The sequence below is a fragment of the Eulemur rufifrons genome, chromosome 12 (genome assembly GCF_041146395.1).
Source record: "Eulemur rufifrons isolate Redbay chromosome 12, OSU_ERuf_1, whole genome shotgun sequence".
Classification (NCBI taxonomy): Eukaryota; Metazoa; Chordata; class Mammalia; order Primates; family Lemuridae; genus Eulemur; species Eulemur rufifrons.
Window position 1 is genome coordinate 4,605,490 of NC_090994.1, and position 13,107 is coordinate 4,618,596.

Consider the following 13,107-nt stretch of genomic DNA (forward strand, 5'->3'; position numbering starts at 1 on the left):
CCCACACCCCACTTAAATCAGCTAAATGGCCCCCAAGTTCCTCTCTGTCCAGGGAAAATGACTCGTCCCAGAAACAGTGCAGGCACGGCTGCCCGCGGGCGCGGTTCAGCTCACCTGGGTCAGGTCCACACCGCTCCAGGCCTGATGGCGCCGCCCCCAGTCCTCGGGGAAGGGCCAGCGGGCCGTGCGCCGGCGCTGCCAGAAGCCAGCAGGCACCTCCTCCCTCGGGCCACTCTCGTCCCTGCTGAGGGAAATCACAAAAGACCTCCAAGCTGCTTGAGTTAAAGTTTCCATTTATTTTATTTTTTTACAAAAATCCAACGTAAGACCATTGTGCTCATGGCTGGGAAAGGGGTGGGTGGATGGACACCGCATGGGCGTCAGAGCGTCCCCGTTCCCAGCGGGAGCTCCCTGCCGCACCCAGGCAGCTGCTGTCATCGCAGATGGGACCCCTGTGACCAGGCAGCCCCGGCTTGTGGTGCCGTCCAGGCCTGACCGCCAACCACCACCAGGCGAGCAAAGGCTCGGACCGGCCTAAGCAGCACCCTGCGAGCCACCGCCTGGGCGGGCGACCCTCGCGGCCAACAGCAAACTGGAAAACAAGGCCGCAGCGGCCCTGGGAGCCACGACTAGGTAAGCAGGTGCTACCTATGGACAGCCAAGGGGAGCCCGGGGGCTGCGGAGCCGCCTTCCTGTTCCGGGCGAGTCAGGTGGGTGGCCCTGCCATGGTGAGCGACACCAAGGGCAGGCACTGGGCCCCTCCCTCACCCACCCTGCAGCGCCGCGCCCCAGAGGGCCTGACCAGCAACACGCCACGTCCGCCCGCTCCGCCTCCCGCCGGGCAGCGCGTGCCCGTCAGGACACGGCCCGGGTCCACGGGAGCCTGTCTGAAGTCACGTTAGTGTTCCTTTCAGGGACGAGTGCTGTCCTCATCTGCAGCTCTGACACCACAACCCTCCCTCTAGCACATTTTGTTGTCATCCGTCATTTCTGCCCGCTCAGCTACTCACGGAGCCACCGGCAACAGTCGGGGACCCAGCACTCTGGTTCCATAAAGGGGTCCTGCCACAGACGGCCCTTTGCTCCCCGGTCCCACTCAGAGTCAGTTTGTGAGTTCCTCACATTCAAAGAAACAAGATAAAATAGCAGCCACGTATATAGCGCAAAACACCACGCTCTTTGGCTCCCCCAAGGGAAGAGGCTACTGCTAAAAAGAATGGAGTCAGAAGGAAAGGAAAGAGCGATTAGGAAGTGCGGCTGCCAGGCAGCGTGGACCCCTCGCTGGGCTGCTGAGAGGCACGGCCTCGTCTCCCAGGGGCGGCCGCAGCGGGACCTCCGGACACAGACCCGGAGCAGCCCTGGGCCTGCTCGCCAGCGAGGACAGTTCCCGCGAGCCAAGCCAGCCCCGCAGCTGGGGGATCTACAGGGAGAGCCTGGCATCAAAGTAATACTTGAAGAGAACCATTAGGGACAGGCAGGCCGGAGGAGAATGTACCCCAAGAAATAGAAGCACAGGATGTCAAGGTCTAGGGAAGACAAAACTGGCTTAAGGCATGTGCATGACCGGGACAGACCTGAGCTTTTGTTCGGTTGCTAGAAACCTTCTGTAGTCAACTCCACTTTGAGAAAGCGGGGTTCAGAAAAATAGAAGTCATGGGCTAAATCCCTGACAAACGCCACTAACACCCTCTTCGGTTCCCTTCCTGTCACCATGACCAAAAAAATTAGCTTATTTCAGTTTCAGCCCAAGGAACAGAAGTTTGGACTGGGAGTGGTAAGCGGTGAATGTGGGTGGGGTGTGGATGGATAAATTCCAAGGCCGGATTTGAGCTTACACAGCAAATCACAGCCTCCCAGTGTTCTAGCACATACTAAACCTCAGGGGGTCCTAGGGCCAACCTGGCATCAGGGGTCCAAACCACAGGTAACACAGGGGGCAGGTCCAGACAAAGGCGGAGGCAAGGTGAATTTCACCCAGGTATCTATCCCAAGGCAGGTGCCTTGCTGTGAGACCTCCCGGCCCGCCGGGTGGGATCCTCGAAGGACGCTCGCTTGCTCGTTCTACGCCGGCAAGAGCGGGCCGACCCGCAAACCGCGTCAGCCCAGCCCTGGCGTGCAGCCTGCTCGGTTCGCTGTGCCTTTATCCGAGAGACGGCACTTCAGAAAAGCCTGACGCCCAAAAGCACAGCATCCTTTTTAACAAGAGGGCGGGGCAAAGAGAGCCACTGGGAGTGCTGTCTTCAGGCCCCCTACTCCCCGGGGGAGGGGGAGAGCGGGAGTGCAGGGACAGGTCCCGGGACAAGCCTGGATGAGTCCTCGGAAACCACTGCACCCAGCGGAAGGAAGCGCAGCCGCGCACCACGGCGCGGGTCCTCCCCAAGGACTCTTGTGCGAGGGGCACGTGAGTTAGAGCACAGACCTGCGACAGAAAGGGGAAGGGGACAGACGCACAGGTCTTATCTTGTCCGAGGCCCATAGGACGGCCAAGTCCCTCCCTCGTGTCTGCACACAGATGCCCTGGGAGGACGGGAGATGCTCTTCAAGGATAAGCCAGGTAACAAGAGGCCGGGACCCACCTCCGCCCAAATACGGAGCCCAGGAGCCCGACGGATCCCTCACACAGGCAAAAATTTCAACTCTTCCCATCAAAAATAGATATAGGCATATGTATGTGAGTGTGTGTGCACATATACACACACATACATGTATATATACACACATACATATAAGCAAGCCTCCAACAGCAAATCTGAAACTTTCTCTTCTTAAATAATAATAATAGTTGTTACTGAATTTAAAAACCACAAACCAGCTGTCCTGGGCTATGAACTACGTGAGTGACTCCACGGAGTCCCCATGGTGCTCAGTGTAAGCTATCAGTCAGTGCCCTGCAGGGAACCCCAGCGTCTTCGGACCAGGGTTCCAGGCCCAGTGTGGCCGACTTCAAGATACAGGCAGCTATCTCCTTCCCACTCTTCCTGCTGCCTCTCCCAGCAAGGGTCTGGGCCGCCCACCCAGTGATGTCCCCGAGGTCCTTCAATGCCTAGGAACCTTAGGAGCCATCTCCCTCACTCTGCCCATCCTCTCCCCAACACCTGCAATGCCCTAGATGAACTTGAAGCACTTGGTCTTGTCGTGGGGCAGGCGCGTCTTGAAGAGCACAGAGTCCACCCTGAACTGGGTGTACAGGAGGGGCATGTAGCCGTACACCTTGACAAAGAAGTTGATGCACTTGTGCCGCTCGTGGAAGTGGGAGTCGTCGTGTGACAGGGCCTGAGGGCATCCCGGGCATCGGAAAGTCCACCGTGAAGTCACCTGGGAACAGGGAAGAGAGAGAGGAGTGAGAATCACGGCGCTGATGCGGACCTTGCGGCTGAGTGGATCCAACACCCTCGTTTCCACGGTGAAGATGCTCACGCAGAGCGAGTCAGGAGGCCAGGAGCAGCCCGGGGCCTCTTCCTATCGAGGACAAAAACAGAACAAAAATTTCTAGAATTCTGAGGGTACTTTTGGTTTTGAGCACATAATTTATACAGCACTTACTTATGTGCCAAGCACTATTCTTAGAACTTTATATATATTAACTCAGAAATCCCTGAATATTTTGTTTGATGGACAGCCGCCTCCCCGCCACACGCAACCCCAGTCTGGCGATCTGGTGAAGGCCGTGGACTCCTCAGAACAATGTTTTTAGAAACATAAACTAAAATACATGGGATTACAAAGGACATAAATTATGCTGAAATATAATAATATACAAGCCCTTCTGTTAATGTATTAAACAAGATCTAGGGGAAGTGTAGTAACCGCCATGATGTCAAAGCAGTGACAAACAGAAACAATACTTTTTGCAGGTAATGTAACAAATTTAAGAGATATTATAACAAATGTAACAAATATATAAAGAGATACTACAACAAATATAATGTGATATGGAAGTATCTGTGATTTCCATTGGTGACAAGTCAGTCACTGCTAATGCTCTTATCAATTGTAGCCTGTTTCGTAAGTGAAGAAAATGCTGAATTCCAGTCAGAGATTAATAAAAACAGAGATGCGAGATCTTTCCTCCCCAAGGTTTAAACCCTGTGAGTTCTACCCACCGGCCTTGGGAGTGAAGAGACTCTGCACTAACAACCCATTTAATCCCACCAACAAGCCTATGATGAGGCAGGTGGCATCATTATCCCCATTTTACAAATGAGGACTCCAAAGTGTGGCAGTTACCAACTGCGCGACTGCAAAACGCGTGAGTTAAACACGCATGCGTCCACGGCCCCCCGAGTAGCGGCGTCGCACCTTGATGGGGGGTTTCCGAGTGATGTGGGAGACGAGGAAGTTCATGGCGATGTCCTCACAGTTGATGTACTCATCCACCATATCTCGGATGGCCTGGGGCATCACGTAAGAATACAGGTAGGCGTAATACTGTCCAGGGAAGAAGAGGAGTCACATGCTCTGTTAGAGGCCACAGTCTGGCGGCTTTCGGCGAACATATGCGTGGATCTGGGGCCCGTGTTAGCGTGTGGGCGTGTTTGGGGCGTGGCACTGATCGGCAAGTACACTGGAATTTAAAGAGCTGGAGTGAGGGACGGACACTACACATCCTGCAATGCAGACCTTGTGCCAGGAAGAATGATCCCATTCGAACTGCCATCATCTCCCCCTTACAGAAACAGAACTTCGTGTAATTTCCTTGGTACCTCCGAGATTTTGACATCAATATAGAGATCTGTCAAACTAGGTCAGACTCTGGTTCAGCAGGACAACATCCTGTCTCTGACAATGGCAACAAAAGGACAGGTGAGGAAAAAAGCCTGGTTATCTTTCCAGAGCTCAGTAAATCACAGACTCATGGAACGCCCACCCCCTCGCTGCCTAACTTACAGATTCCTAAATCTGGGCGCTTCTCACCATCGCCACTGGCTGCTCCCTGCTCCGGGCCGCTTCATCCCTCCCCTTGGTTCTTCAAATCACCTCCTAAATCGCGTCCCTGCCGCCGTGTTTTCTCCCCTGTGTTCTAGTCTCAGCACTGCAGGGGATCATGTCAGAACTCAAGCCAAGGGAACACGTCACTCCTCTACCCCCAACCCCCAACGCTTCCCGTCTCACCCAAGGTGCCCAGACTGTCTCACGACGCCCACAGCGTGGGGTGCTGAAGCTACCCGCCCTGCAAGGGAATGCCGAACGCTACATTTTCAGGAATTTTGTGAGCTTGTTGTTTAAACCCAGCCATTATTAAAGATGTAATGACATAAACTTGAAATTAAATAAATTATATTAAAAAGCCAAACAATAAATACCTAAAACTCATCACTTCTTAATTTATATTTTACTATTGTCTATTACACTTTACCGTTATCTTTTTTTTTTTTTTTTTTTTTTTTTTTGAGACAGAGTCTCACTCTGTTGCCCAGGCTAGAGTGAGTGCTGTGGCGTCAGCCTAGCTCACAGCAACCTCAAACTCCTGAGCTCAAGCGATCCTCCTGTCTCAGCCTCCCGAGTAGCTGGGACTACAGGCATGCACCACCATGCCTGGCTAATTTTTTCTATATATATATATTTTTTAGCTGTCCATATAATTTCTTTCTATTTTTAGTAGAGATGGGGTCTCGCTCTTGCTCAGGCTGGTCTCGAACTCCTGAGCTCCAACGATCCGCCCACCTCGGCCTCCCAGAGTGCTAGGATTACAGGCGTGAGCCACCGCGCCCGGCCTACCGTTATCTTGAAATTATTTATGTCTGTTGTGTCTACAGTGAAAATACTATATAATGGTGCACAACTGCAAATCTGTGTTCAGTGCCTCACGTTGACAACTTGCAATCAGCCAAGGTAAGAGTATTTATACCACAGAAATCAGCAAATACTACAAAATAGGACACATGTTAACTGCGATGCATTGTAATTTGCTAGTGACAAACAAATGAACAGGTGAGGTGCCCAGTTAAACTGCTTTACATATGTTATTAAACAGTACAATCTATATAGTAAATAATGAAAGATCATAAAATTTTATAGCCCACAGTAGTTTGCCGGTTATCTTGTAGCAAAGTACTTAAGAGTTGGTGAGCTTAAAAGATGAATTATACTTTTTTTTTTTTTACAAAAAGATGGGTGATTCAAATTTGCTGACCCTTTCAATGGCCAGTGACTGTCACTAGTATACTGATGAGAATATACTTCTTAAACACAATTCATGTCTTCAAGGAAAAGGTAACATTTTAACAGTAAGAAAGAACTGCCTTTAAAAAAAACTATGCAGAAAGCATTATGAGAACAAATGTTTAGAGGTGTTTCCACCAGTATGTGGTTTTGTTGCCAAAAATGATGTATGTTTATCTGATAAGCTTGCATACCTGGACATTTTAAAAACACACAAAAACTTGTCTAACCTGTTTGAAATTTTTTTTTTTTTTTTTTGAGAAAAGGTCTCAATCTGTCACCCAGGCTAGAATACAGTGGCATCATCGTAGCCCACTGCAACGTCAATCTCCCAGGCTCAAGTGATCCTCCTGGGTCAGCCTCCAGAGTATCTGGGAGTACGGGTGCACACCACCGTGCCTAGCTAATTTTTCTAATTTTTTTAGAGATGGGGTCTCACTATGTTGCCCAGGCTGGTCTGGAACTCCTGGCCTCAAGCAATCCTCCCACCTTAATGCCATTCTCATCTGCCTTTTCTTACCTTGTGGAAGAAGGCAGCGCCTGTCAGCACCATGGACAGCTCACAGGAGTAGTTGGAGTTGTAGAGCCAGGACTGATGCGGGATGTCCCACGCGTGGTACCGGCCAGGGAAGCCCACGATGCGGTCCCGTGCTTCTCTCCACACCCTCGAAACACACAAGGACACGCACACACCTGAGTACATAGCGCTAAGATCACCAGAAATGTTTAAAATTACTGCCTCTATTTTGCAGGCTCTGGCCCTTAGGCTTTTACTTCTTTTTTCCTTTTTTCAAAAAAAATAAAATAAATCACAAACCAAGTAAGATAAAAGCAGTGCCACATGCGGCTTTCTTAATACGCAACTATTGTCCCTCTAACTTCTGGCAGTCAGCATCTCTCCAGCCCTTCCAGAAAGAGCAAGCTGAAATAACATGGGAAGGGGCTTCCGGAATGGGCTATGTACAATACCTGCTAGTAAGTAGGCAGATGATATCAATTTCTATTTCTAATCTTATTTAATTTCTAAAACAAAGTTTTGTTTTTGATGAGCATGATGTATTAGTTCAGTAGGGCATGTGTGTGACTTATGTATATTGCATCTTTTTTTTTTTTTTTGAGACAGAGTCTCACTCTGTTGCCCAGGCTAGAGTGAGTGCCGTGGCGTCAGCCTAGCTCACAGCAACCTCAAACTCCTGAGCTCAAGGGATCCTCCTGTCTCAGCCTCCCGAGTAGCTGGGACTACAGGCATGCGCCACCATGCCCGGCTAATTTTTTCTATATATATTTTTTTTAGCTGTCCATATAATTTCTTTCTATTTTTAGTAGAGATGGGGTCTCGCTCTTGCTCAGGCTGGTCTCGAACTCCTGAGCTCCAACGATCCGCCCACCTCGGCCTCCCAGAGTGCTAGTATTACAGGCGTGAGCCACCGCGCCCGGCCAATTGCATCTTAACTTTTCTTTACTGAGCACATAATGAGAAAACATTCAGAGACCGCTGGTTTAACCGCAGAGGACTCCTGCCTGGGTAAAGTCCTGATTCCTAACATGGCAGGGCTGGGAGACACCTGGACTGTGAGAAGTGGTCTACAGAACCACACCAACAAAAGGTTTCATTAAATGCAAGAAATAAATTGCGAATTCAGTATTTCAACAGAAACTTTTACGTATCTCTAAATGTATAGGTAAGGCCTGACAAATAAAACCAGCCCCCAGACTGACAGGTTGAAATTGGAGAGCTGGAAGCACTTAGGCGCCACAGAACCCGACAGGCCTCAGGAGATTTAAGCCACCTGAGAAAGTCCCCTGTCACATGGAACTTCAATTCCTAAAACATAAAAGATTTCATTTCAAAAGAATCCCTCTAATAAGTTTCAAAGCATCTAATCTAGTCCCAGAGATGAGAAATCACAACTTCTATCACAATATAATAACCTTCTAGGTAGGCTTTTTGACAACTGATTTTAATTGTGGCAAATATGCATAAAATCTGACCATATAATTCTGTGGCATTAAGTACATTCACACTGTTGTGTAACCATCGCCATCACCCATCTCCAGAACGTTTCTATATTCCCACGCTGATCTCTGTCCCCACTGGACACTCACGCCCCACTCCCACCTGCCCCAGCCCCAGCCACCCCCACTCTACTTCTCTGTCTCTATGGATTTACTCTAGGGACCTCACGCAAGTAGAATCACACAACGTTTATCCTTTTGTGCTGTATACACTTCTGACTGTGCCAAATGACGCTATCATCATTCACGCACTGCTTTCTGTGTGGACGCACACTTCTAATTCTCTGTGGCCCCTTTCTTTCACCTATCCCTTAAGAATCTCTCTCTTTCTTGACTACGTAAGTTGAAATTAGTCAAGCTCTATCTTTTCCAGAGGGAAAAACTCTTACACTTACCCTTTCCTTTGAACTTAGGACTGTTTCATTCCCATTAAGGTGAAAAAACCAAACTGGGGGGATTATTAAAAGAAAGCTTCTGGATCAAAGGATGCCCAAACCAATGAGACAAGAGCCAGGGTGAGAAAAGGTTAGGATCTGCAGCCAGAGATAATCCACCAGCTCCAGTACCAGAGTCTAAGCCTCAAATTCAAATCATTTGTAAGAGACACATTAAAAGGCTTCCCATCATGCTCTCACCACCTGGAAATCTGCTGGGAAATGACATGGAAAAGGTCAAAAGTCTTCCTAAATCCAGGGCCACAGAAGATAGCAAATATCAGCTAGCTTAGCTTCAAACTCATCAAAGCTGGGCTCCTTATTAAAATCATTCTCGGGGTCTGGGGCAATTGGCAATCCTCCTGTTACACCCCATGACTCTGTTGGGGGCTCCGAGTCCTCCAGCGTGCACAAAACTGTGTCCTGCTGTAGCAGCAATACAGCCCCTCCTCCCACCACCACCACCACCATCTCAACAGCAAAGACCATTCCCGGAGTCACTGCAGGGCTTTCCTCCTTTCAGCAAAACAAGTGGCAAGGGCCACTATTTATTACCATGTATAAAGGAAAATACCTCGGCCAGGCACAGTGGCTCACACCTCTAATCCTAGCACTCTGGAGGTTGAGGCAGGAGGATAACTTGAACCAAGGAGTTCAAAACAAGCCTGGGCAACATAGCAAGACCCCACTTCTACAAAAAAAAAAAATTAGCCAGGCATGGTAGCACACACCTGTAGTCCTAGCTTCTCAGAAGGCTAATTGCCTGAGCCCAGGAATAGACAACCCACAGAATGAGAGAAAATATTTGTAATTCCCATCTCTGATAAGGGACTTGCGTCTAAATTAAATGCAAGAATTCTTACAAGTCAATAATAAAAATACGAATAACCCGAACAAAAACAAGCAAAGAATCTGAATAGCCATTAGAAGATACACAAAAAGGCTAATTGGGCAATAAGCACATGAAAAGATGCTCAACAGCATTATCATAAGAGAAAGGAAATCGTAAGTATAATGAGCTACCATTTCACAAGGCCTAGGATGGCTACAAACAAAAAGCACAAAGCAACAAGTGTTGACGAGGATGCAGAGAAATTGGAACCCTGATACACTGCTGATGGAATGTAATATGGTGCAGCCACTTTGGAAAACAGTGTGGCAGTGCTTCAAAATGTTAAAACAGTTATCACATGATCCAGCCATTCCACTCTTAGGTACATACTCAAGAGAAATGAAATGTTTATACGGAAACTTACACAGAAACCTTCACAGCAGCATTATTCGTAATAACCAAGAAGTAGAAATGACCCAAATGTCCATCAATGGATGAATGGATAAACAAAATATGGTATACCCAATCCGTACAAAAGGAACGAAGTACAAGTACATGCTACAGGATAGATGAACCTTAAAAACATTAAGTTTAATGAAAGAGGCCAGTCATGAAAGGCTATAAATTATATGATTCCATTTACATAAAATGTCCAGAATAGGCAGATCCATAGAGACACAAAGATTAGTGACTGTCTAGGACTCAGAGGGGTTGGAGAAACATGGGGAGCGACTGTTATGGGCACAGGGTTTTTTTCAGTGGTGATGAAGACTTCTGAAATTAACCATGGTGATGGCTGCACAACTCTATAAATATAGTAAAAACCACTGAATTGTATACTTAAATGAGTGAATGGTATAGTATACTAATTATGTTCAATAAATGTTGCAAAAGAATGAACTGCAAGAAAAACGATCACACACTCAGGCATCACAATAAATGTCAAATTGCTGTAAAAGTTTCTATATGGTTACCCTCAATTTTTTTTTTTTTGGACAGAGTCTCACTCTGTTGTCCAGGCTAGAGTGCCATGGTGTCAGCCTAGCTCACAGCAACCTCAAACTCCTGGGCTCAAGCAATCCTACTGCCTCAGCCTCCCTAGTAGCTGGGACTACAGGCATGTGCCACCATGCCCGGCTAATTTTTTCTATATATTTTTAGTTGTCCAGCTAATTTCTTTCTATTTTTTTAGTAGAGACGGCGTCTCACTCTTGCTCAGGCTGGTCTCGAACTCCTGAGCTCAAACAATCCGCCCGCCTCGGCCTCCCAAGTGCTGGGATTAAAGGCTTGAGCCACCATGCCTGGCCTACCCTCAATTTTTGTACTTACCTCACTGTGGACAAATAACAAAACTGTCCCTGAACCAACATACTGGTCCAAGGCAGACTTGGAGTAGCCCTAATCCACTCCATTCTCTTACCTGCAACATACCCTCAAGTGGGATGCTCAGGCCCTAACGGCAATTACTAAGCCTCAGGAAAGCAGGAGAGTTGGGCAGCTGAGTGGAAGTTCGGGAGCAAGACAAACCTGGTTTGAATCCCAGCTCTGTCTGCCTCGCTAGCTTCTACTCAGCTCTGTTCTCTTGGGTCTCAATTTACTAATATAAAATGGACACAACTACAACTGACATCATCAAGTTTCAGGAGGATTAATGAGATAAACCAAAGTGCTCAGCTGGTTCCTGGCACACAGTATAGGTTCCATAAATGTTAACTGCCATCATCATCAATCACCACCACTGCCGCGCCCCCCTCTTCCTCTTTAACCTCTTGGATCTTTGATTTCAACACCCTCTTTCCCATAAAGCTTTTTGGGCCCAGGATTCTGGCACTGGTCCACTGCTCCAACACATAGCAACATGCTGCTTCTGCCTGCCTGGGAGTTGTTTCCTGTTCCTCTAACAACAAAAACCTCCGATTTCCTTTAGAAAACCGCCCCCTGCTTCCACTCTCAGCCCACGTGGTTTGGGTTTAAGGATGGTACATTCATAGGACCAGGAACAGGCAGGTAAGCGCGGTTTAGCCAATCGGAGAATTCCCTCTCCCTGGCCTCCGAGGAAAAGCCCACCTGGGAGCCGGGCAGAACCCAGAGACCGAGAGAGGAGGAATCCTCCGACCGGACACCCTGGATCCGGCCGTGTCCTGCGCCAGCCCTTACCACCTTTGCTGTCTAAGCCAGGTTTGAGTTGGTTTCCTGTCACTTGCAAACGGAAGTGTTTCCTGATGAAAAATCACCCCTCACCGAAAGCCAAACATGATTTCATCGTGGCGGAGGTGAGCGTCGTCATCGATCGACAGGATGGCCTCGGTCTCGATTTCGTTCCAGGGCAAGAATCGATTGTTCAAACTGTTCTTCTCAGTACGAACCACCTGTAACGAGGAAGAAAAAGCACTAACAATCAATGCCGTGTTCTAGAAGGCAAAACCAGAACTGCCTTTAGGTCAAAGGAGACTGTGGCTACATTAACTGAATCATTTTGCGGGATTGCTCGCCACCTGGAAAATCTGGCATATTTCAGGAATAAAAACTGCCTCCTAATTCCACAAATGTATAAGGATTTCACAGCTAAGCTTTATTCCTTTATTTGCTAATTTTCTTGTGAAACAAGCTAAAGCTGAGGATTGTTTTTACATATGCAATGAAGAGCCTAGGGAAATTAAAAAATAACTTTCCCCAGAGAACACAAGGTGGCAGAGTAGAACTGAGACTCCAATTCCCAGTTCTCGAATGCCCAGCATGCTCACAAATTTTAAAACCAAACTCAGAAATCCCTTGAGTCTATGTTATTTCTGACACCCAATTTTAAGGCCTTTTTGGGGGCATAAACCAAAAGAGGGGGGGAAAAAAAAAAAGCAAGCCCATCCTGGGGACATTACTTCCTTCACCTTTGCAGTTCCCACCTACGATGCTGGCTACACATGCGCGAGCTTTTTCTTTCTTTTCAAGGTATAATTTATTCAGTAAGACACTTCTGTGTCTATCACATCCCAACTCAAGGAACATCCATCCAAAACAATTCATATACACAAAGCAGTATTTTCTTCATAAAAAGAAGATTAGTGCCTCAAACAGTCCAGCTACATTTTAACAAAAAAAAAATTTTATTTAAACCATCTCAGATAAACAGATTACCTACAACGTAGTTGAGTAGCTCTGTTATTCACCTTGCCACCTAGCACTAAAGTAAACGATGGCCAGTCAGTACTCTGATAGCTCACTTTATTTTTACACTATCTTTATTGAATTAGTCCAGCTGATAAGGAGCTATCATTTTATTCTCAAAAACAAAAAGAACCTCATAAAGAATAATCTTTTTAGAAAGCCAGGAAGGGCATCTCACTCTCCCAGGCCGTGTTGCCTACACTGAGGCTAATCTCTGTATAGGCGTGATGAATGGACTGGACCCGAGATCGTAAGGTTTAAGAATGTTCCCAAGGCACTCCATGACCTCACTAGCATTGTCTTCTCAGCCTAAAATACCTTTTCGTCCATTCTCCCCTTGAGATCCAGCCTCAGATGTCTCTTGTCATACCCTCCTTGTCAGAAACAATCATTTCTTCCATGTTCTTAAAGCAGAGTCCTCAACCGTCTATCAATTCATTATAGCACACTTAGAATCCGATTAATCCAGAGCTGGAAGTGCCCTGCAGACCATATGGCCCG

At 47.6% G+C, this 13,107-nt stretch overlaps 1 protein-coding gene across 1 annotated transcript in view; it reads right to left on the reverse strand.

Annotated features, from left to right (window-relative positions):
• Positions 1-266: 266 nt before the first annotated feature.
• The window catches only part of EXTL3 (exostosin like glycosyltransferase 3), a 40,600-nt gene continuing 27,759 nt past the window's right edge, over positions 267-13,107 (reverse strand). The window contains exons 4-7 of the mRNA XM_069484823.1: positions 11,686-11,813; positions 6,683-6,827; positions 4,300-4,428; positions 267-3,315 (exon numbers count right to left, since the gene is read on the reverse strand). Coding sequence (XP_069340924.1) covers positions 3,106-3,315; positions 4,300-4,428; positions 6,683-6,827; positions 11,686-11,813 — 612 coding nt within the window. The 3' untranslated portion in view covers positions 267-3,105. The remainder of the gene's footprint in view (positions 3,316-4,299; positions 4,429-6,682; positions 6,828-11,685; positions 11,814-13,107) is intronic.